At 36.5% G+C, this 26,126-nt stretch overlaps 2 protein-coding genes across 3 annotated transcripts; both read right to left on the minus strand.

The window, feature by feature from the left end:
- Window positions 1–4,374: 4,374 nt before the first annotated feature.
- LOC139975745 (uncharacterized) lies at window positions 4,375–12,665 on the minus strand. 2 transcript variants are annotated; one of them, XM_071983874.1, is made up of 5 exons: window positions 12,487–12,665; window positions 11,120–11,272; window positions 9,420–9,701; window positions 7,196–7,507; window positions 4,375–6,201 (listed from the first exon to the last, which is right to left on the minus strand). In XM_071983874.1, the coding sequence occupies exons 2-5, from the start codon at window positions 11,160–11,162 to the stop codon at window positions 5,579–5,581; spliced, it is 1,260 nt and encodes a 419-aa protein (XP_071839975.1). In that variant the 5' UTR covers window positions 11,163–11,272; window positions 12,487–12,665; the 3' UTR covers window positions 4,375–5,578. The 2 variants fall into 2 exon arrangements, with proteins under 2 accessions (XP_071839975.1, XP_071839976.1); XM_071983875.1 differs by having other exon boundaries at window positions 11,120–11,281.
- A 2,908-nt stretch (window positions 12,666–15,573) lies between these two features.
- On the minus strand, window positions 15,574–25,380 carry LOC139975746 (inactive C-alpha-formylglycine-generating enzyme 2-like). Its single transcript, XM_071983876.1, has 9 exons — window positions 25,066–25,380; window positions 22,209–22,365; window positions 21,190–21,304; window positions 20,866–20,910; window positions 19,536–19,686; window positions 18,863–18,918; window positions 18,170–18,254; window positions 17,420–17,576; window positions 15,574–16,025 (listed from the first exon to the last, which is right to left on the minus strand). The coding sequence occupies exons 1-9, from the start codon at window positions 25,160–25,162 to the stop codon at window positions 15,926–15,928; spliced, it is 963 nt and encodes a 320-aa protein (XP_071839977.1). The 5' UTR covers window positions 25,163–25,380; the 3' UTR covers window positions 15,574–15,925.
- Between the last annotated feature and the right edge of the window lie 746 nt (window positions 25,381–26,126).

The following is a 26,126-nucleotide window of genomic DNA, read 5'->3' on the forward strand; positions in this document are numbered from 1 at the left end:
AATCTGGGTAGGTAGAAAATGATAGTGATTTTGAACGCTGCTGCTCAATCTCGATTAAATCTGTGCTATGTAGTTGCTGATGTTGTGCATCCCTTTCAACGCAGAGGGATATATCAACCGGTGGATCTCCTTCTCCTGTTGTACAGTTAAACTGGAACGGCTCTTGCCATTGGCCAACAAATCGGGACACATGACTTTCGTAGTTAGACGTACACCGAGGGTACTCTTGAGATGGGCTGTAAATAATCTTTAAGACTAAATATTGCAAATTTGGCCTCGTGCAGACGAAAAAGTCCTCATTGACTTGCGTTACATCGAAAATTGTTAAAATAGAAGCTGATTCATTTCTGTTAAAGATAACATTTTGTGGTATAGCAGGGCCAAATGAACCACTCCTAACATAAGTGACTTTGTCTCCCTCTATCAGACAATCACCAGTAACATGTTAATGACATATGAGATCAATCGTGTCCCCCTCAAGAACTTCAAATATATTCTCCTTTGCTGTACATTATGTAAATTAGAATGATTTTCTGATTCCACTGGTGCTTTTAACTATGCAAAGACTGACAACTAAGGCAAAGAAAAGACAGCGTTTGAAGGGAATCGTCGAACGATGGTTATCTTCATCATACTATATTTGTTGATCTTAGCTGGAAGAGAAAGATTGTAACCATGTTTAACATCACTATAAAATCTGGACAACAAATAGTGACCAATAATTGAATGCACGAAATACCATAGTATAAACTGGTATTTATCAACAGCATCCGAGTCCAAGCCCTTTACTATCTAAATGTTTGTGCTTTGACATTTTTTTAACCAGCATTAAATGGCTACTTATACAACTCCATAGTCATATGGTTACCTCTTCATTCTTCTCACTATAGAATTTGTGATCAGAAACCTTCATTCTTTGGAACTGGAGCCTGTCGTAATTTAACTCGGAACAAGTTCAGAAAATTTCAGCATTTTGCTTTGCAGTTATTGTGCGACGATTCGTATTGTCCTCGTTAAGTTGACGTACTGTAGTCTAGTAACAGCTAACCATAGAGTCCTTAGATCATGATGATCGTAGACTTGGGCGGACGGAACATAAAACAAACAAATTAACAATTATAGAAAAAATGATGGATAACAGCACAACTATATAATATTGTCCTGGACGTTTCCATCCAAATCTGCAGATAAATCCTAACGTTCTCAGAACTTCTTGTTTCTTTCATAAAAACTGTTACACTGAACAGTGAGTGGTCCATCGATCTATACATATAATAAATCAAAATCATTCAGCTGTAATGAATCGTTCATCCTATACTGATATTATTCCGCCAATCTTCGAGGGGAATATTAGCCCATTCCAAAGACAACTCCACTCACATTACTAGTACAGGTGAATATTGTATTCTTTTATTGGGTTGATGCACTGGCGGATCCAAGGGGGGCCAAGGGGGGCCATGGCCCCCCCCCCCCCCAAGGTGAGCCAAAAAGTGTTTCCGAACATCCGCTAAATCATATGATTGGAAATTTAAAAAAAAAGAGAGGAATAGCAGTGGTAGACTAGTCCAGTGGCGGCGGAACCAGGGGGCTTGGGGGGGCTCAGCTAGCCCCCCAATGCAACAGTTGAGGGGGCAAATGCATGATAAGCCCCCCCCCCAATATTTACCAAGGCTCCGAAACGTGCATCTGCCCATTTTTCAATGCATACTTGTCGATCTGTCCGATGCACACGTAAACTATATAGGTGTAATAATTTTAGTAAATGCTGGGGGACCCTCGGCCCGTCCCCTGGCTATAGACCACATTTTCACCCCAACCGCGTCTTCACGCCCCTTGAAAAGTGGAAGCAGTGAGTGTGAGTATACTGGTAAGCGCAACACAACTTCTCCTTAGGACAATGACTTGCCTCATTTCAGCCAGTTCTCCAACATCCACTTACTGAGTGGCGGAGCGTCCATACGATCAGGGGGCGGATGCAACCCCCACCCCCCCCCCCCGACGGACTCAAAGGCACTGCTGGGGCCCTTTTCAGCTTTTCACTACTTGTTACTTATTCGCGTTTATTGACTATTTTATTGCGCTCTCATATACCTATTGACATTTGTCATATTCTGTTGGTGTAATTTTCCGACAAAATGGCAATGACACCTATTTATTCTCCGTTTATCTGCAAATTAGCAAGGCCCGGAATGGGCCATTTCTTGCAATCTATAGAGTATCTTTACTCAAAAATTTTCTGTACGCTCCGCGCCAACCTGTGGTGGCGCTCCGCTTAGATAGTGTCGAAAGCGCCCCCCCCCCCCACCAATACCCCTAGCCCCGCCACCGTCCTTACTACACTCAAAAACGTCTTTGCGAGTACACTACGAGTAATAGCTACTCTCTTAAAACACCATCGAATATACAAATTACAATGTTTTTACAGACTTTTTCGTGCAATCTGAGAAATTGCAGGCTTGAGACCCATATTTTAGGGCTAGGTATTCGCAGCATAAAACACTCAGGAAGTGCCGTTTCCGGCCATCTGGGGGTTTGAAAAAACCTAAAATTTTCTTGTACGCTCCACGCCAACCGATGGTGGCGCTCCGCTTAGCTAGTCTCCACACATTGACTTAGCAACCATCATTTCTTTAGCATTTAGCATAATAGAGTATAAAACCTCCTTTACAGCATCATTTGAACCTCAAATTAGCCTATTTTCTTTTTATTGGGGCGAGCAGCGAACATTTTCATGCCACGGGAAAGAATGAATTATCACCTACTATTCAATTTATTGATGTTACACACAAAAAATGCATATTTCTCAGAAAATTTTGGGTGACAAAAGCCTTTCTAAGTGCCACCATTGTACATGTAGGCATCACCAGGATTAAAAAAAAAATCAACAATACCCCTCCCACAGGACGGCGATTCGTGGCATGGACCAGCATTTGCCTTCTCAAGAGTTGGGAGCTATGTAAATGTATGAGCATGAGGATTTACAGTTTAACACCATTTTGCAGTTACAGGCTGGTTGTAAGAAATTTATAACCTATGAGAAATAAAATTTCTTGAGAAAGATGATCCCAACTTTGTTTTATAAATATTTTAGAAAATTACACCTGGGAAACATTTTTTTAAAAGTAAATTAACATCACCATTGTACACTTTTGTCGCACCAAATTGCATCTGAGGGCATTCAGCAATAGAACATTTTCCAAAGGGGAGGGGGGCCACCCCCTCCCCTTAGACCCCTCCCCCATATCACTCTAATGCCACTTTGGCCCCTCCCAAACAAAGGCCCTGGATCCGCCAGTGGGTTGATGGAGCAGTGCGATGGATGGATCAATGCCGAGAATGTCGGTACGGCATCATCAGATTTGTGATAGCTTTGATAGGGAGCAGGTAACTGTTGAGTAACACTGCAGGTTGACGAAGCATTGTTAACGACTGAATCCAGATAGGATTAAAGTGCTGCAAGATCGGTATTTTAAAGATCGCTTATGTTTTCGTCCGTCACGTGATATATTCTATCTTCTGGGTTAAGTGGGACAAACAATATGCTCTGCAAGAGGACAAATTAATACTGTACTGTTTTCACTTCCAGTGTTCATACGGGGTATAAGTGCAAAAAGAAAGCAACATAATAAATACACGCCAGTTGTTGTTGTACTCGGTGTATGGCTAAAATGAGATGTCGTCCAGGGCATGGTTAAGAGAAGGGACACCACCACCCTCCTCCCTCCCCAGTAAGAAATTTGTTATAGTGGAAAGGGTGCTCGCTGCCAAATGTTAGTAAATTTGCGACAAATGTTGAAGAATTTTCGACTATAGGTATAGCACTGCATATACCTAGTACATATTTACGTACTGTACACCAGAAATTTTAGTGATATTGTTTTCCAGGGGACCCCTGCATTTAACTGGAGGGCTAAGGCAGCTGTCGGGATTATTTTATGTTGGCAGACTTCAAACTTCAGCACACTCTCCGTTAATTCTGACTGTTTTCCACGTACGTTGAACAACGATAAAGTTGATTCGGCTGCGATCTGTCTTTGTGGTGGGCTTTAGGAACTAGGGTTGAGGGCGGTGTAGCATATTGGTGAGATAATTGCACTTGTTAGTGCATAGGTTATATCCTCGCTGACCATTTTTGTAAATAATGTTTGTACGGATAGGGCACAATGTTAAATTTTGTGGCTCCAAATTACAACTGACAGTTCACAATTTAATGCCCAAAATGTGATTAACTGCATCATTTATATATATATTATTATGATTTACTTTTAAGCATTTGAAGTAAGAAAAATAAGGAGACAAAGAAGATCTTTCGGTTGATTAATTTTCCTTTTAATTTGCTATTCATGATGAGAACTTTTCATCGTGTTATAGATCCGCCTTGAAAAAGGACCTAACACACAGGAACTCACAAGCCTGTTTCAAGTATACCAAGGAAAAACAGCAGCACAATGGTTACGTAGTAGCTTTCTGAAATCACAGAGATGTTGCAAACTTAAGGGTGAAAATGTTACACCTTAACGGCGAATTCCTTCATTAATCCGTATATACAACAACCGTAATTTTCTTTAAATCGCTTGATGTTTTTATTAAAGGAGAATCAAGGCAAACCACCTACTTCGGCAATTAAGCTATACATCGTTGTGAAATGTTACTTCATCATTTAAATATCTCGTCCATATTTTTTTCTTTCCGTTTTTCTTTGCATATTTTCATAAATCAAATACCCTGGATTGCATGGAAGGTATGGTCACATTCCTGTTGTTATTAGAAAAGAATGCTTATTTGTCAAAAACATCAGATAGTTACAGGAATATTAAAAAATGATTTATTTTTATAACACATTCTTTCCATGCAATTAACGTCCAAAAGGATACATTGCATGTACGTCAATAGTGTCATTTCTAAAAATAGAAACTACTCTTTTGGCAATAATAACGAAACAACAAGAGAGCTGGAATTGTCCTACCGATAATCAGTAAGAAGTAACAACTGTTAAAATGAAATTGTTTGAAGCTTATTAACATAAAATGTCAAAGGTCATGGGGTCAGTAAGATTCATGTACCTCAAACTTGATGAGACAGAGTGACGATATCATAGTGGACATTATACCCAAATTTTGGGATGAGATCTGCAACTCACTTCATTGCAAACTTATTTCATTTGCATTTTGAATGTTGTCAAGTTAACAAGTTAAAATAAACTAAAACTGTTAGCAAACTGCTTATCCACTAGAGAGCCTGTGTAATAGAATGTGTAAAAGTAAGTTGGCCTGACGTGTCGATCCTAGCAGGATCTTCTTCAGAGGCTGAAAAAGATCCTGCTAGGATCGAAACGTCAGGCCAACTTACTTTTACACAAGTTATTAAGGTGTTTGTAAAAGTCAGCATTTAATTAATCGACGAAACGGGATTATTGGCAGCTATCGAGAGGGTAGACTTAAAATGTTGTCTAAGGTTATACATAATATACTAAGATTGACAGAATGTAGTCGTTTTAATGTCATCATCAGGAAATAATTTGTGTTGCTCCAATCTGAATGGGCTCTTCAAATGATTCCATGAGTACTGTATTACTCTGTCAACTCTTAAAATATTTTAGGACTTTTGGAAGTAATGGCAGAACATCTCCTACTACTTCACCTTGAATGGAAAAGGCTTTGCCTATTTTACAAAATGTAGCCAGAGATTCACAATTATTATTTGCAAGGTCATACACCTGACTAGAATTAAACAGCATATCATAAGCCCTTGCCACAACAACATCAGCAGGATCACTTTTCGGGTATTGAACACGTCTCACACCACCCTTAGGGAACGAAACATCTTCACATTTTATACGAGAAGGAGGACCTGTCCAGTGGATCACTTTGATGTTTCCTTTTTCCTTTTCAGATATGTGTAAAAATATCGCATGATGATCATAGATCTTAGCACGACGGAAAACAATGTGGTCTCCATGTTGTAACTTATTGACATCTTTAACATCTTCATGCTTCAGCTCAGACAAATCCAGTTCACGCGGAATCTTGTACGAGAATTTTTTATTATCCCAGACTAGAGAAGCTTCTTTTGCAGATTCTGTTGTTGGAAACCATTCAGCTGCACAGTTGTTGCATAGAAGACTAACAATCGATTCATCACTGTGAGATTTAAGTTCTTTATAAGAGTTGTATCCACATACGCATGCAGGAAGTATGTCTTCTGATGGAATGAAGAAAGAAAAAACAGTTAATATTGACACAAAAATGGGAATCTAAATTTAGTATTAAAATCATACTCAACTGACATGGATGAAAATAGCTTAAATAGAGAATCAATAAAAAACATTATCATCGATACATGTAAATCAAAATTTTGACCAAAACATCTCCTATAGAATGAGCCATATCCCCCCCCCCCCACCCCATCCCCACAACAACCTCTGACTGTTATTTGGTGGGATATGGTTCAGTCTGGATTTCTGTATCCAGCCAGGAAAGAATTGGACCTCTACTATAGTTGTATCATTCCTCTACCCCTACCCTTTTTTATATCAACCACGCAAAGTATATATTAGCAAGACCTAGATTTTATACTTATATAGAACTGATTTAAAGTCTAAAGGTGCCTCAGAATAAACCATTTAAGTTTACTTTTCTGGGGGAGGACTCCCATACCCCCTGTAGTCAGTTTCAATGACCAGAGTGCAGTCCCTCTCCTTTAACAAGATTAAGCCCCCTACCAAAATCAGTTGGGGGAACTTATAATTCCCCCCCCCCCCCCCATCACCTCTCATAATACCTTTTAAATTCTGTGCATGCTACTTTTGAGTTGGACTGAAATATTTAAACAACATCACTTAAATAAGCAAGGATTTTCTGTATGAGAGTGCAATTCAAACTCAGACTAGAGTGCCTGTATGTAAATATGGTGGTACTCGCTTGACTGGATCAGCTGCTATCAATTTATCTGCTTGACTGTATAAGGTTCTTCCAAAGTTACTAATGGGTTAGTACAGAACATGCATGTCAGTGGATGTAGTCTAAAAGAAGATGGGACAGGTTTCATCATTTACTGCTTTTTTAAAGTTTTGCTCAGAATTTAAGAAGGGATTTGTATTTGGCGAAAAAAAAGAGTCATCTAAGATATCATAACATCATTAGTTTGTGTTAACATGTCCTGCAGAATGAGGCTTTCAGTAAAATACAACGCATACCTTTACTTGATGCTCTGGCTTTAATGGATGATGGTAGACCTTCTGAGTGTAGAATCAAGTTTTTAACTCGGATCATTCCACGATTTTGCAATGCAAAGAGTAATGCATTGATGGTCGAATCACTGTTGTCTTTGCCTTTATTAATCTTATCAATCAAATCAACCGCACTGTTTTGGGATTTTTGAATCTCTTGAACGTAACGAGCTTGCAGTCCAAGAAATATTGCAATCTCGTAGCAGTCTTGAACAGTCAGTTCTTCAGAAAGAAGATCCTTAACGTCATGCAAGGTCAAGGTAGTCTCCACCGGACCATCTGAAAATGGAAAAAAAAAAAACATTTTTTTATTGAGTGACAACCAGGTGGTGAATTGCAAAATTTAGAAACATTACTTGTTCTCCTAGTTTTAATTCCTTGTCGATAAGACAAAAAAAAACAGAATGCAATGATGCATAGTGGTTTCGATGATGTAACATTCAGCTATTTTCTGCATGAATCTGATGCAATGTATAGTGAGGGTGTACAACATACTTGATATTAGTCATACAGTGAAAAGCAGTGTGATGTGACAAACAATAAATTCACAATGACACAGGCTGTCCTGAAATGACCATTGACCTCAACAACAAGCTTCTTGTACTTAATGTGATAGATACATCAACATACTAAATATGACATCAGTCCTTGTTGAAATATTGTGTAAGTCATGGTTCCACAATCTGACCACTGGTGAACTCAAACGACCATTGACCTCCGCCCACAACATTAAGGCTTCTTGTACTCAATGTTCACGGTACAATTACATACCAAATATGCGATCTGTCCAAGCTCCCCTTACCATATTATGTTTAGGAAGATGTGTTAGTGTGGAGAGACAGGTAAGAGGGGAGTGAAGTAAATGTTTGGCATTTGCTGACTTCAAATCACCTTTGACCTCCACCAAAAGCTAGTCTCCTTAAATTTAATATGGTACATCTACAAACCAAATATGAGATCTGTCCTTTCTTGCAATATCATGTTTACAAGGTTGTCACGATTTGACCTGTTGTCCCCAAATGACCTTTGATCTACACCAAAATTATTAGGCTTCCTGTACTCAATGTGGTTCATCTACACACTAAATATGAATTAGTCCAACCTTCCCTTCTTGAGATATCGTGTTTACAAGGTTTTCAAAATTTGACCTCCAGATGGTGACCCCAAATGACCTTTGACCGCCACCAAAAACAATAGGCTTGTTGTACTCAATGGGTACGTCTAAACACTTAATATGAGGTCTGCCCATGCTTCCCTTCTTGAGATATCGGGTTTACAATGTTTTCACAATTTGACCACAAATGACCTTTGACCTCCACAGCAAACAATAGGGTTCCTGTACTCAGTGCGGCAAGCTTCCCTTCTTGAGCTATCATGTTAACAAGGTTTCCAAAATTTGACCCCTAGTGACCCTAAATGTTTTTTTGTCCTCCACAGAAAACAATAGGCTTCCTGTAATCAATGTGTTACCTCTAGACACTACATATGAGGTTTGCCCAAGCTTCCTTTCTTGAGATATCGTGTTAAGTAGATTTTCACAATTTGACCCCTGGTGACCCCAAAGGACCTTTGACCTCCACAGAAAACAATAGGCTTCTTGCACTTAATGTGGTACATCTACACACCAAACATGAAGTTGGTCCAACTTTCCTTTCTTGAGATAACGTGTTTACAAACTGGGCGTCAAAACGCACACAAACACACACACACTTACTCCATAATGAATGCAAAGGAATACGAAATTCATCAAAACCAATAATTAAGAAAAATTAGATTTATTAAATATATTTTTTCCCAACAATCTATTCAGGAGACAAGACTAGTGCAGCCATGCTGTGGTAGCTTACACAAAGCTGTTTAATCAAGGATCACTTTACAAGCACGCACTTAGATAAATAATGTCTATAAACACAGGAAAGCGGTTACGATACGAAGCAGTGAAATGTTTGGAGCAGTAGACTTTGATATCAGACTGGAAAGTAGACTTCGATCTCTGTTGATTTCAAATAACCTTTGAAACCCAAAGAAAATGGTAGAAAATGAGAAGCCATATAGACAGTATCAAAATTAAATCATTAGCTTGCTTTAGCTATTTAAAGTGTTTATCAGCAAAGGCATCACATGTACACACACACACTAACACCAGCATTACATTGATTCGTCTTGCCTTATTCAAGGATTAAAAAATCACCTGGAATATCTTTGCTCGGTTGATTAAACAATTTCGTTGCTTTATGTGATAATCTGTTCAATTTACAGAATTTAAGTGCCTCACAGAGCTCATCTATCCCCTTTTCTTCACCAATCGTGCCACTATCTTCCAACACTGACAGCAACTCCAGTCCCTTGTTGTTGGCTTGTTTCACCTGCTCCTTCTTCTTAGGTGGGAGGCTGAAGTACATTGCCATTTGACCTACTGCATCACCATCAAACTCATCGGCTAGATCAGTCTTAAAGCTTCCAAACCATCCTCCTTAAGCAAAAAGGCAAAGAGAAATGTACACATTGCCAATTAGGCTTCTTCGTGAGTTCCTGCTTGCAGGAGGATCTAATATACGTACATACTGTACATACACACATACATACATTGTACGGTAGTAAAAATGTATATAAGTGATAGTTCATACAAGGAATCGGTTAAGAGGACTGATTGGCAAAGGAAAAAGAAAGGTCCTTTAAAAAGAAAGGCTGGGGGGGGGGGTCATTTGGGGAGGGAACCTTTCTTCCAGATTTATTACACACCCAAGCAATATTGCATACAGTACTGTACAATGGCACCACTTAAAATTGTATTACCTAAATGTAAATCAAAATGATAACAATGATGGCATAAATTTATATCTAGAAAATTAAGTACTTTTACACAAATACAAATTTCTAACAACTCCCCATAAACCATTCCAATTCTATAGCCTTTCTCCCCAGAATAGGCATCCACCAACTCGTGGATACCCTTCTCCCCCTCCCCCCCCCCCCCCCCGCCGCTCCCTTTAAACAGAAAATGATATTTATAATTCTGACTACAGGTGTGGTACAAGATAGACATGAATTTAGAACACTATGCTATTGCGAAGAGATACTTAAAACACTTTACACATGACTGGAAATATTTAAAATTTACTCCTAAACTTACAGAAGAATAAATACAGTACAGTAGCTTCATTAGACTCAGGAGACCCCATCAAACCCTACCCCAAGGAAGAGAGCAGGGGGAAGATCCAGAAAAGAAGCAAAACAACAAATTGAAGAAAATAAGCTACTGTAGAATACAATGGAATAGTGATGTAACTTTAAAATTTTGACTTCCCAGTTCAACATTTTGTTAGTTGCAGTTAAGATCTGAATTAATTGAGATACTGTATGATTAACTACAATAGTTTCAGCAAATGTATAAATTTTAACTATGAGAATTTAATTCTATTCAACTAAAACTGGTTGCTTTCTAGGCACTTTCATTTATGACTCCCTTGAAAAATGTCTCCAATTACCTAAGTTGAAATTTGTAATGAATTCAAAGCAAAATATTGCCATCTTTTTTGCCAAGCTGATGAAGTTGTGATCATGTTATCTTTGCATGGCTGTAGCCTTTAAGATGTACAGAATGTAGATATACTACACAATTAGTGCAATTAAGCTGTTGCTTAACATAGCAACCATCTTTTAGCTGTTATTTTAAATATTGGACAGCTCTACCTGTACATATGTTATGATCATGATGTGGATAAGGAATTTCAAGTATATACTCTACTGTTCTTCACAAATTGTTCTAACCCTGAAAAATTGAATGACACTGTACAGTAAGTCACAGCACTGATACTGAGATATATATATGAGTAGTTGATAGCACTAACTGTACCCCCAAAACTGTATATGATATATTAGTACACATACCTTTAGAAGCCATCGTATATACTTGGTGACAGAGATTAACCATGCAAAGTTGTGTTTTTTCCAGGAAACTTCAACTGCTACATTCACTGACTGTCCGATGTATTTGATATGAATGGAGTCACCATTTAGTTATGAAGAAGCCGCAGGATCAATCTGGAATAGCTGGTTTAAGAACAGAGTAATTGTTTCAAAATCTTATTAAAAGAGACACCAGGATACTGTACACAATCATGCATTGGTCTTATGACATTGAGGTAACTGTCATGAACAACATGCATGTGTACCCAAACAGTTCTAAGAAAAACCTTATTGGGAGATACGGCTTCATGCAGGTTTGATTTGATTTGTTTGTTTTATCACGTTAACATTGTGAAAGGAAGTCTTCTAAAAAGACTATATTGGTTTAATTAACAAAGTACTGTAGAAGACTCCCTGAAAAAGGAAAAGAAAAAGAAAATGAAATAAAAAATATTATAGTTCACAAAAAATCAATAGTAGTATGATATTTGAATTAATAAGATGCAATGATTTCTTTCATTAAATATTTTCGATCTTTTTGATAATTTATTTTTGTTCATTTCTGTTATAGAATTCCAAGTTCTTATAGCACGATTTCTTAAGCTTAACATTCCTATTGAAGTATTCGTTGTGTAATAATGCGCATTATCGGCGTATCTTTTATTGTGATAATGTAAATCCCTATTACTAATAAGGTAATTCTGAAATGCATTATAGGCATGCAGTAGTCCATTCCACGCCTTATAAGTGAAGGTGGCAATATTTACACGAATTATGTCATTAACTTTCAATAAATTAAGATTCTTAAATATATGGCTGGTGTGATCACGAGGAACAGCACGTGATATTTGTCGGATTGCCTTCTTTTGTAGTATAATAAGTGAATTGCGATTAGTTTTATACGTGCCAGACCAAATAATAGAACAATAAGAAATATGTGGTACTAGCTACCAGGGTTTGATAAAGTGTCTTTAAAATGTGTTGTGGCAAGAAGTGTTTTAATTTGGATAGAATCCCTGCATTTTTAGCAACTTTGTTGCAGACTGTTGAAATGTGAGCACACCAGGAAAGGTTGTGATCAATCTGGACCCCTAAGAACTTAGTAGTGTTAATCATGGTATATAATCAGGTTTATAATCATGAACTTTCAAATACAGGGCTGAAAACAAAACTGGTACAAGTCTAGATATGACATCAGGAATATATTTGCTTGACAACAAGTTTAACCACTTGCGTATTTTAGACTACTGAAACTACCATATTCTTGAAGTCATATATTGTAGAGATTACCTAGGCTAATGATATTAGCTTACTTATGGTACGTAAGCTGCCAACAGTAGAATACATACCGCGCAATTCACTTGAGAGAAGATTTCCAGCCACACAAGGCTCAGGTACTTTGCACAGAGTTATAACCACAATTAACTCATGTCGTACTTCTGAATACACCCGATATCATGATTTTCGAATACAACTTCAACCACAAATGAACTTTGTCTCCTGATGATCATTGCGCAAATAGGGGGAAGTCCCGTCAAACACTCTAAGGAACGCCAAGTTCTTACTTTACAAGTAGAAAATACATATACTATAAGGAAATGTGTAGTTTTGAAAGTGGCGGACGGGTCGCGATTTTTCCCCCAAACAGGTTTGCAACTACGCGAATAATCAAGGCTTAATTTACAAAAAAATTCTCTTCAATTATATGTATCTCCATTGGGGTAGATCCAATATAGAGGAAGCTACTGAATAAACATCGTTCTTATAGAACCGGTATAACTTCGTTGCAACGAATGGATTTTGGTAACCTCGAAGGTGATGTGCAGCGTAACTTATCCGATCAATCATGAGCGACTATTTACACATACTTGCAAACTGGTTTGGAGAGAAAAACCGCGGCTGGGTCACACACGGAAACCCGGTGAAAACAGCCAAGATATGCTTATAATCAACTTCCGTCAGAATCAGCGTGACTTCATAATGTTCTAATAACGTAATGCAATCAGCTTGAAAGTCTGACAATTATTCTGAGAACGAAATTTTGTTGAAAGGATGGGGACCCTCTTTCCGGGTTGGGGCGGTTAATGGGGCGGTTAATGGGTTATTGGTGAAACACCAGAAGTGATTATAACCTTGTACAACTTGTATTGTACATATCGTCGATATGTAAAATAATTTTTGCTACCATAGTCATGAACATTTTTGGGAATTGGGACAACATCTCTCTAGCTGGGCGTCATTCTCTAAACAAATGAAACAACAACAAAAAGGAGACAAAAGCCTTGGTTATTTCACTTGCAATGTGATATGTATCTCATTGTGTTTCCTATGTGTTTCAAGTATCTGAAAAGGGATGCATAAAAAATACAGCTGTATCAAAAGTAGTAAGCTGAGTTATGGCACTGATACAGGGCAATAATAATAGTAATAATGTTGTAGATTTATAAAGCGCAGACATATCCAACGATAACTTCGGCGCTCAAGGCGCATCACAATATTACCCTGGTCAACGATAACCTGTCAAACATATAGAGACAATCCCTCCACAGGGCAGCAGCTAAACAGCGCCCAGTTGACAGTTTATCTCACAGGTACCCATTTATACACCTGGGTGAAGAGAGGCAATGGAGATAAAGTGCCTTGCCCAAGAACACGACGCAATGAACTGGATGTAATAAACATCACATAAAACTGGTCTCAACGTAATATGGCAATGAATGTTCCAGGTGCAGATCGAAACCCATCCTTCCTAAATTTAAATGAGATTAATTAGGATCATGTCTACAATGTATCTATATACATATAGGCCTATATATATGAATGTGTGTGCATATATATATATATATATATATATATATATATATAAATAAATATAAATATATATATATATATATATATATATGTATATATATATATATATATATACATATATATATAAAAATATATATAGGCCTATGTATCTGAATATATATAGTGTCTGATGATCGCTCAACACGTGAAACTGTAAAACAACTACTAGGGTCCACTAGTATCAACCTATATTACGCTCTGTCCACAGGACATTGAGCACTCTGTGCCAACATAAATGCAACCAACAAACTTATATATATGTATATATATATATATATATATATATATATATATATATATATATATATAAATAAATATAAATATATATATATATATATATATATGTATATATATATATATATATATATATATATGTATATATATATATATATATATATATATATATATATACATATATATATATATAAAAATATATATAGGCCTATGTATCTGAATATATATAGTGTCTGATGATCGCTCAACACGTGAAACTGTAAAACAACTACTAGGGTCCACTAGTATCAACCTATATTACGCTCTGTCCACAGGACATTGAGCACTCTGTGCCAACATAAATGCAACCAACAAACTTATATATATGTATATATATATATATATATATATATATATATATATATATATATATATACACCTTACTGGTTTCAAACCTCTGGAATATCAGTTGAATGTCCAGTCGGTTATAGCGATCGAATTATAGAGTAAGAAGCCCAGGTGCACATTCCAGTGGAGGGCTGGAAGTTTTTTGTCACTGCCCTGGAATATACCGTTTCATATAAACATGTATAAAACTACCTTTTTTATTTGGTTTTCAGTGGTCCAACGAAACCATGTTATAAATAATCTTATGGCTCAAATGAACTTCTTCACCTATTAACTCATGTCCCTTATGCTTCTTGAATGATTCTTGAATCCAAGTCAATCCCTGGTTCCTTCATTGAGAGATTCATTCCAACCTATAATGACGGCAACCAAATGATGACTAATAGCCTTCATGCAATGACAAATATTTTCTCACAAAGAACCATAATAGTACTTCTTACTCTGATCTGAATTTCTTCACGTTTTCAAAACTTACTTCATTGCAATGTATAAAGCTATTACATATTTTGTAATATAGAAACAAATATTCCATATCTCAAGATTTACAGTATGGTGGGAAATGAATTTTCAATTTAGTTTTTACAAAGTTGTGCAAATATTCTTTAACATCTTCTCAAAAGTCATCAAATGTACCATCTTCGCTTGCCACTGTAAAATGTCTCAATATAACATTAAATAACTAATTTTCCATATTTCTTTATTTAATATATCCAATGGACTTTCAAACCACCCCCACCCCCCCCCCCCCCGCAAAAAAAAAAGATTAAAACTTGGTGACACACAGGATTTATTGAAATATAATCACAAATGTTAAACTTCATATTTATAAGTTGTAGAATGACATGGAATGTTAATGAATTTATTAGCATTTCAGAAACCATGTTTTATAATCCTTTGTGTAAATATAGGAATGGTACAAACCCTACATAGCCTCTCGGTCAAAACTATTTTTTTTTTCAAAACTATCTATAACCGGTGAATTTAAACGTACTTAAATATGGAAGCTAAGACACATTTAGCGACGATGAGAGGTCATCAGTCAACCCTTATAAGTAGTTATTTTGTGAATTATTATAAGTAGGAAGACATCAATACAAGTTTTACAATCAAACGTCTTACGTTTAGTACTGTATGATGTGATATGATAAAAGAAAGCAGTTCATAAGTGTGGGTATCCTCACTGAAGAGAAATTGGTCATAAATTATGGTGATTATCAACTTTTTTTTTAAAAGTTATTATAAAAGGAAATATGACTAGACTCTAAATGAGTTAATGAGACTGAACGTTCAGGTTGTGCTGATGATGATAGAGAGAGGTCAAAGTTCATCTTTATCAAATTCATCGTCTTCATCAGGGACATCTGATGCACATCTAAATCCGAGATTGTTGGAACCAGCATCCCGTTCGTTGCCCATTCTGGGGGGAAAAAATGCAAACAATAATGAAGTTATCTTAATTATTATGCAGGTATCATAACTAATGAAAATATTTTTTTTGGGATGCTTTAATGAAATGCATTAAGAAAACCTGGATTACCTGGAAATCGGGGTCAGGTCAAGTTGTGAAGAAATGTGAAGCACAATACACTATTACAGTAACCAGGCCTGATAAGAGGGTGGGTCTGGGGGAGGAGACAGGGTTGAGTTGCGCTACAGCCTCGGGAGTGGGGGTAGAAGCCGGATATTGAATCTGAAGAATTATGATGTATTTTCATTTTCAGAAGTATTCTTCATATGTACAAGAATGTACCATGAGTTTATGAGGACTTCAAAAATGGGGCCCAGTGGCATTATCAGCCCCAGAAATCCTACTGGGTTCTCAAAGTAGAATGCAAATAGTACTGAAAAGAAATAGGAATAACTTGTGGTTGCAATGACAAAACATGTTCTATTAGTGATTCGAATTTGAAGTGAGTCTTGGACTGCAGCCAGTAAATACATGTGTAGTATTAAACAATTATAATCGGTCAGATTTCATATCCACAAAATACAGTGTCCAGTCAATAGAGGCTATGATGTATCTAACTTTTAATGTTCCAAATTTGTTTGTCCTACAATTGCTGTACCATAGTTCACCTTGTTTGAAGATGACCCATTTTTATGCAATCTTTTCATCCTCTCTGTATTTGAGTACTGTGACAGTCTGTTAACATTTCAGATATTGATGGTTTAATAAATACCAAATTGTGTCCTGCGAAGCTAAATTATAATGAATTTTAAATTGATTCAATCATGCCATAATTTATGCCCTAACTTTCTCCTGCCTTTTAACTATCTCTTTTATCTATTTATGAGATATCTGAGTGAAAGCGACAGATTGTTTTCAGATATCAATGGTTTAAATGAAGTAAACAAAATGTTGTGTCCCACAAGGCTGATGGAATGGAATTTAACATGCTCGAAATGTTACATATTATGTAATGATCTTGTCCTCCTTGGTACCAGCTTGAGAAACAAATAACAACGATATAACAACCAGTTTATTGAAAAGGTCGTCAGTATAGCTAGCAGATATGCTAGAATGTCAATCAATGGTCACGCAGACTCAAATTTAAACAAGGACAATTGTCACCCTTATATCAATTGTGCACTTCATTAAAAACTCTTTCAGTGTTGGTGAATAATTTAGTGAGGTCAAAAAGTCTGCCAATCAAGGACTTTTTCTTTCTGAGCTAAATTTCTCTTTTTAGTTTTCCGCACAATAAACTTTTGTGGCCAATGCTTATCACTTGTTTGTATGGGTTGAAATTATGGGAAAGTTAAAAAAGCAAGACAGTATCAGGAAATTGATAAACCAGCCAAAATACTTACTTGACTGTTGTTCCTGCTTTGTGGTTAAACGAGCCGCCCTTGGAATCAACAAATGATCCCCCTCTTAGCGTATACTGAGGGTTTCTTTCGGCCGTTCCACTCTGTTTATACACAGTCGAGGTCCACTCCCATACGTTGCCAAGCATGTCATACATTCCTATAGTAAAATGACATAAAAAAAAAACATAGTTGCTCATGCATATTCATGTAAGCCAATTTAAAGAAGCACAAACTACGGGCTTTATCTTCTATTTCTCGCTCTTCTCTATACGTCGCAGTTTATGTTCCATTTGCTACAAACTGGTGAAAACATACTCCACCCAAGTATAGGAAAGGTAGAGGTACATGACTACATCATCTGTGCTAAAACATACTCCATCCTAATATAGGGAAGGTTTAAGGTACATGAACACATCATCTGTGTTAAAACATATTCCATCCTATTATAGGAAAGGTAAAAGTACATAAACACATCATCTGTGCAAGAACATACTCCATCCTAATATAGGAACGGTTAAGGTACATGAACACATCATCTGTGCTAAAATATACTCCATCCTTATAGGGAAGGTTAAACTACATGAACACATCATCTGTGCTAAAACATACTCCATCCTAATATAGGAAAGGTTAAGGTACATGAACACATCATCTGTTGTTAAAACATCATCCACCTTAATATAGGGGGGAAAAGAGGTAAAAGACCTGTGTCCTCCTGGATAGAATGAAATATCATGTTTATGTACTCACCGTAATCATTTTGTGGTGGGAAGGCATCAACGGGTGCTACAGTTGGGTAACCATCGAGGGCTTTGTTCTCTTTGGGGAACTTTCCCTAAACGAAGAAAGATGACAAAGAGAAATTGTCATGGAGCAAACTATACCCCGAACAGAATAGAAAATTATTTTAATAAAAATAGATTGTTTATGATCATACCTAAATGGAAGCTGTGAGTAATAATAATATCATAATAATATTGAGGATTTATAAAGCGCAGACATATCGATACCTGTGCTCAAGGTGCATAACAATGTTACCCTGGTCAACGATAACCTGTCATACTTTACATGGCAGCAACTAAACAGTGCTCAATTGAAAGATTATCTCACAGGTCCCCATTTATACATCTGGGTGAAGAGAGGCAATGGATATAAAGTGCCTTGCCCAAGGACACAACGTAATGATCTAGCCAGGACTCAAACCTGCAAACCTTATATCACTTGGCACACAAGTCCACTGCCTTAACCACTCGACAACAACACTTTCAAGATATTTCCAACCATTTGGGTGCAAGGCATCATGGCTGTTTGTCATGTGCATAAGTATCTTTTCAAATTTGCGGGGGGAAAACATGCCATGTTACTAACAATTATGCATCCAATCCAGAGTATCATAAAAATATTCATTAATCGAAGTTTTTTTAAGAAATGCTTGGAACTAACCTGCCATATATTCATCCTACGTTTCTCAAACTTATCTCCCCATGGGTACTTCTTCTCTGCAACATTGTAATGATATGCAAGAAAACAAATAGCACTTGATATAAGTACATTTCTATGAGACCTGTAGCATATTCAGTGAGACCAAAACAGAAGCAAACATAACAATCAAATAAAAGTCCTTTCAGCTTTCTTTCAGGTACAAGAGATATAATTACCATGGCAACACCTAGTACTATTCAAAGCAAAAATAAAGAAGAAAGTATTGGCTTTATTTAGTTTCATAAATGTTGGCTCAGTACTAGAAGAATATCCACTGATAATATTTTGGTAACAAAATTACAAAACCATTCTCTTAATAGACTGTGAATCTCTGAAGTTTTGTGTTTGCATCGATTGTCATCTATCTAGCACACTGAGCTGCAGAAAGGGGGGTGGAGGGGAGGGAATGGAGGGATGGAAGGATGACCTCAAGGAGGTACCATTCACTTATGAGAGTTCCTCTCACAGCAAATTCCCATTCATTTTTTTTGTAAACAAATTTACAAAACCATCCTCCTAATAGACTGTCAATCTCTGTTTTTTGTGTGTTCATTGATTGTCATTTTTCTAGCACACTGGGCTGCAGAAGGAGTGTAGAGGGTTGAAGATATGGCCTCTAGGAGGTACCACTCACTTATGAGAGTTCCTCTCACAGCAAATTCCCATTCATCATCAGTAGGCAGTCTGAGTCCTTTCCATTTACAGTATGCCTCGGCATCTATATGACTAATATGGACAGCTGGCCAATTGAGCCTGTCATCAATGCTGGATCCTTCACCCTCTGGCTGTGAGATAAGATCATTATAATCAAAACAATAACTACAAAAAAATAGGTTGAAATTTTGGCAAAACTGTCTTTCAACAAGTGGGAAAGAATATGGAGATATATATGGAGATATATGGCATTCTACACATCAGTTTGAACTATGCACTTAGATGAAAAAAAAAAAATTGTTGCTTGCAGAAGTATGTACCATACTAAATTGAATTTTGTTGGTGAACCTTCAAATTGCATTAGAAAGAAAATAATATTTGCAACAGGTAAGTTTATAATCACATTTCCAGAGATTGAGAATTAGAAGTAAAATTATTTACAATAAATGATCGATACTTTAATATGAAACCACATTTACATGTTTCATAGTTGGTATAGGATTAGCATTCTATCCCACTGTTAAGACTTTACACTTACAGAAGAAAGTGTAGGCAGTTATTGTATTGCACTCATAAACTTGCTCATGCTTTGCATAAATAGAGAATATCGGCACAGTGGAAGTACAAGAAAGTTACCTCAATGTATTATTGATGGTTCTATGGAAAAGAGGAATTAAGCTGACCAGGTGTTTTGTAATTCCACAAACAAATTACAATTGTATATTTGCATAATGATATCAAGTCTTGCCCTCTACTGTTTCAAATCGTGGGGAGTATTTTATATTTTTTTCAATACCATTTGAATCACACTTCATTCAGGCCGAATCCTACACTGAGGATGACAATTCTAAATTTTAACATAACGTTATTACTTTCTGTTTGGGCAAGACCAAGTGCATTAGAATCAATTGCTAGGTCAAAATTTCTCCTTAAATTCGAAGGCATTTTTTACAGGGACAGGAATACTGGAACAAACCACTCCAGACATAATATAACAGAAAATATCTGAGAGGTGTGAGTTGGAGCCTGTTGCAACAAAGTCACATTATTAGCGTCTCTTTCCAATATTGCAGTTAGTTCAATCTGAAGCTTGTCTTGAAAATTATATCAATTATTTATGAGATGCTTCTTGTGTTAATCCAAAGATAATAAATGTCTCCAGTGTAATCCAACATTCTCCACCTCTCCCAAACCTCCCTCTCACACCCCTCCTATTGCCTACCATATAACAAACCATACACCTAACCCTCCCTCAACCAAAAATAACCACCTACAGGGGTTCTTATTAAACATGTAAAAAGCCAGCATACCTGGTCCCATCTTGCTTCTGGAACAGGCATCCACCATTCTGCATTCTGTGGTATTAAACATTTAAACAAAATCTAAAGTCAGTCACATATTCATGGAAGAAAAACTGTTCTGAGAAAGGGTCATGCATCCTTTACGATATTTACCAACTGAAATCCTGAAAAATTATTCTAGACAAATTATTCAAAAGGAAATCATTTGATACAGGGAAACGTTCACCGACAGGAGTTGAGCATCAATACTCTCTTCTTTCCTTTAGTGTCACATTTGTTCACCATATCCTTTCAAGCTTGCACTTTTAAGCGAAAGAAATGTTTTCAACTTACGGGTAATTTATCAGTTATTTGGGATTTTATATTATCTGGAACATCAGACTCAAAGACAAAGCTCCATTCATACTCCTCTGCAGTTGACACATAGTCTTCTGCGACAGCAAATTTCCTGACAAATTGAAAGAAAGTCCGAGAGGGGGGGGGGGCAGAAAAAAGAGAAAACAGTTGATGAGAAAGTCAGTGTTTGTTTACCACAATAATCATGTTTATATAGAACTAGAATGTACACCCATTCCGAGAAAACAACATGGTGTCAGCAGTGGGATCAGCTGGTAGACCAACTAAGTGAAATTTTGCATCACATCGCGTTGACGATCACATGATTGTTTATAGTTCTTTTGAAGTAAACGAAAGTGGAGAACATGTAACAGCACAGGTACACTACTGTATGTGTACCATAAAGGTAAACAAAAATGACAAAATATCGTGGAAATACAGTTTCTTCTAAACCTTTAAGCAATAATTGTGGTGGAATGTCGTGTACCCTCCACCAACTCACCTATAAGATTGTAAAGGGTCCCCCCCCTCCCCATTAAACAGTGTTTATGTATCAAGTGGTGTTGCATATTACTGTAATATACAGTAGATCTGGGTAGCAATTGTTTATGTACAAGTATGAGTACCACAGAGGTCATATTAACAAAAAATATACTGGCATATAGTACTGTAGCAGACAGCAAACTAATGCAAAGGCAAGTGGTCCATATGGTTCTTCTGAAACCTGTAAGCAATACTTGTAGTTATAGTGGAATGCTGTGTACACTGTATCCTGTACCTGCTAACGCATACGATTGTGAAGGTTTCTTTCGCCCATTTAAACAGTGTTAATCGTCTATTTATGAAAAAATCGCTGCATATAGATCTGTGTGAAAGTAAGTTGGCCTGACCTTTGCTAACAGTTTTATTTTATTTTGATTTTTTACATATAGATCTGGTTTAACAATTGTTTGACAAAGAGATTTCACAGTAATCCTGACCCCTCTTCATAAATTAGACATTAAACAGTGCCTTACCTAAAAGAAAAATTGGTGACCGGATATTTGTTGATCTTGAATTTCTTGACGAAAGTGAGCTGCGGAGGAAAAGAACCATCTTTCGCCGATCTGTCATCTGTTCCTTTCCAAAAATGTCCTCCGTCGAGTTCCACCAATTCTTCGTACTTCTCATTACCTGGTTAAAATTATGTGGAATCGAGAATATGAACATTATATGATAACTTGTCAACGTAAAAAGAAAACTTTGAAAGAAAAATTTTAACTGCAAATTGCAAACTGTACAAGTTGCAAGGGCTTAATTATATTATGTGGAAGGAAGAAAATGGTTGCATGGTGAATATTATATTTGGCAGGAAAAGAAAAGTAGCATTCTGGGTTTACTATACAATGGCTTTAGAGGCAGGTACTAGTGTTGTGGACTTATATAACATTGATATAATTTGCACTGATTTGAAAATACTTAATTTTTGTTTTAGAGAAAGCATCATATTTCTGCAAGATAATAACCTCTGTAATGACAACAGAAAACTCAAATATCACAAAAGTTTAATGTATAATTTTGGTCATGATTTTTTTTTTGGGGGGGGGGCAAAATGGGGCAACAGAGCATATAGTAGCTTTCTGTATTCAACCTACAGTAACATTATCCTTGATTCTGTAGCTTGCAGATACATACATGTATACTGTACATACAGTATACTGTATGTAACACATGCAATGTCACATGACTGCTGCCATCTCATTGCCAGCTTTCACATTGTTTATAACTGCATACATCTTGCAGTCTTTGCTAGTGAAGCTCAACAGGGAGAAAAATACTACCAGCAACATATGAGAGATGATTAATAAATACAGCAATCACCTCCCATATTGGACACTGGTCTATGAAAAACAAAGATATCATGAAACGATAGTACTTACATGAAGGAAAACAAAACTATATGTGATATTACCAGGTCTGATCTTGTATATTGAGTGTAATAAAATACAGATCAGCTACCAGCAAACTTAAACACTCTGATACATAATGGGCCTCGTAGGATATACTGTAATACCTTTGTCTGTGTGTATCAAAGTTGATACTGTACATACTGTACAGTATACTGTACCGGTATCTCACAAGTCATGTTCATAAGTTTGAAAGGATCACACCCCATCTAACCGGTTACATTAACATAAATTAACATAAAGCATATATGAGATCATACATGGTTTAAGCTATACGTTTGATACATAGTATATGAGATCCAGTATTGGTTAGCTACACATTCGAAGCACATATGAGATTCTGTATTGGTTAAATAGCTACACTTTTGAATCATATGAGATCCAGTATTGGTTAGCTACACATTCGAAGCACATTTGAGATCCTGTAAGGTTAGCTATACGTTTGAATCATAGTATATGAGATCCAGTATTGGTTAGCTACACATTCGAAGCACAGAATATGAGATCCTGTATATAATTGGTTAAATAGACTCTACACTTTGAATCACATTAGATCTGGTATTGGTTAGCTACACATTTGAAGCACAGTATATGAGATCCAGTATTGGTTAGCTACACATTTGAAGCACATATGAGATCCTGTAATGGTTAGCTATACGTTTGAATCATATATGAGATCCAGTATTGGTTACAGTAGCTACACATTTGAAGCACAGAATATGAGATCCTGTAATTGGTTAAATAGCTACACTTTGAATCATATGAGATCTGGTATTGGTTAGCTACACATTTGAAGCACAGTATATGAGATCCAGTATTGGTTATAGCTACACGTTTGAAGCACAGTATATGAGATTTAGTATTGGTTACTGTAGCTACATGTATGTACAGTAAAATTGTCATATTAAATTGTACTAGCCATAAATGCAATTTGTTTTGTGCACAGCTTACTTCATAATTTTAGTCTGTATATATTCTGAGTGTGTTTTTGTCCCTTCTGTTACTGTTACTTGTCATTTAGCCTTTGAAGAAGATCCTGCTAGGATTGAAACGTCAGGCCAACTTACTTTTACACATTCTCTTACACAGGCTCTCTAGTGGATACACAGTTTGCTAACAGCTTTATTTTATTTTTATTCATATTTTTAGTGTAAACCAGAACATATTCCCATTGTGTGGTGATCAAGATTTACTCTGATCTACAGTATTGTGTTGTACAGTATATACTGTATTATACCATTCATCAAAAGTGAATAACTTACACCTTGATTGATCAAAATCCTAGCACTTTTCTTGAAGGAAGAATGATTAGAGAAATTTAGCTTCTGACCAATAATATAAATAAAAATACTGTAGCCTTGTCCACCACAAGAAGCAATAGCAATGGAGACTTGCTTTACAGTAAGAAAAGGCAAGTTATATACAATGCATGGGATTCAAGTAGGCTGAGTCAAATGACATTTTAGCCTGGTTACAAACTATTCAAATTTGGATCATTGTTAAACTCTTAGCCATAGACTTTTGTACACTACCAACAGTGAGAGCAGGTACAGGTGCCCAGGCTTAGTTTATGTAAACATGTACGATGTAACACAATACAAATAGGCCACAATGTTCTGTACTACAAAATATTCAGCAGAATTCATGTGATAATGAATAGAATATGACAGTTTAAAGTTGTGCGTCTGCCATTGGATACCAATGGAGGATGTTAGATGTGTTGAGTAACTGCAGTACTTTTCTAGGCTAGGCATTACGTACTGTATCAATATCATGTAGCATATACTGTACCTATCTACTAATTAGTTAGGCAGGCCTACTAATTTGGTTAAGTTGGTGAAATACATGGAATAAAATGACTCCCCACGGAGGCTAGAGAATTACTGGATATTATGATAAAAGAAAAACTTTTGATACAAACCCGTACCTATTGTTGACTCGGTTGACTCATCGTTTGCCCCAAGCCTTTCTGCTTCGTGTAATAGCACTAGGCCAATGCAAATCACTACTGCAGAACGTAACATTATAACTTAATTTTACTGATACAATGCTTGGCTAAGTCCGCACAACAGACGACGATAGTTGAGAAGCAACAGCAAATTCTGCGCAAATTTGTCGATGAAAGATAGTATATGAGATGAGATTTTTTATTACAACAGCTACTGTAGCTAAAATGCTGCTAACTTGCAGACAAGAAACCCTCGTATGTAATTGAGGGCTCAGAGCATAACTACTCAGACTATTAAGCTTAACCCAATGGGCGATCCCGATTTTTCGACTCAACAACCAATCGCTAAGTGAGAGGGGGAAATGGCGTTTCCCAATCTGTACAATAGCACATTACCCGTTGACTCCTTTCATAAATATTTATCGAATAACATTATTGACAATCTTGTCAGGTATCTGTATGCTATAACTGAGTTTTTTGCAAGTGCTCAGTTTTTGACTGAAAACAAACATGATGTCAGATTATACATAAGCGTCCTGGATAACATTATACTTTCAACAGTTCTTGTTAAAACAACAACCTTTTAAAGACTATAAGGGTAAAACGACTCGGTTAGCAAAGTGTTTATTTCCCACGAGACTCTCCCTAAGAAAATTTAAAAAAAAGCCAAAAGAAATTAAATTAAAGCAATTAAGAGAAATAAGATCAACAGACAAATTAGATGAAGTCAAGAAGCAGTTTATCAATAAACCTTTGATATTTTCACATCAAGTGGCAATTGATTTCATTACTTTGCAGCAACAAACGAAAACATTTTCTTATGGTAATTGGTTTTTCCTCCTTTGAGTAATGAGTTCAATGTTGGCGTTAACCTTAGTGAATGGTTCCCTCCCCCCCCCCTCCCCTGCCCCATTTAGCTACATTTATAAGTCATAATTAATCTATTTTCCTTTATTTTATTGGCAAAACCCTGTCATCTTACAAGATTAAGCATGTCGATTTAGACCTTTCCTCGAAAAGGGTATATGCATTTATAACTA

This window comes from Apostichopus japonicus, chromosome 11 (genome assembly GCF_037975245.1).
Source record: "Apostichopus japonicus isolate 1M-3 chromosome 11, ASM3797524v1, whole genome shotgun sequence".
NCBI classification, from domain to species: Eukaryota; Metazoa; Echinodermata; class Holothuroidea; order Aspidochirotida; family Stichopodidae; genus Apostichopus; species Apostichopus japonicus.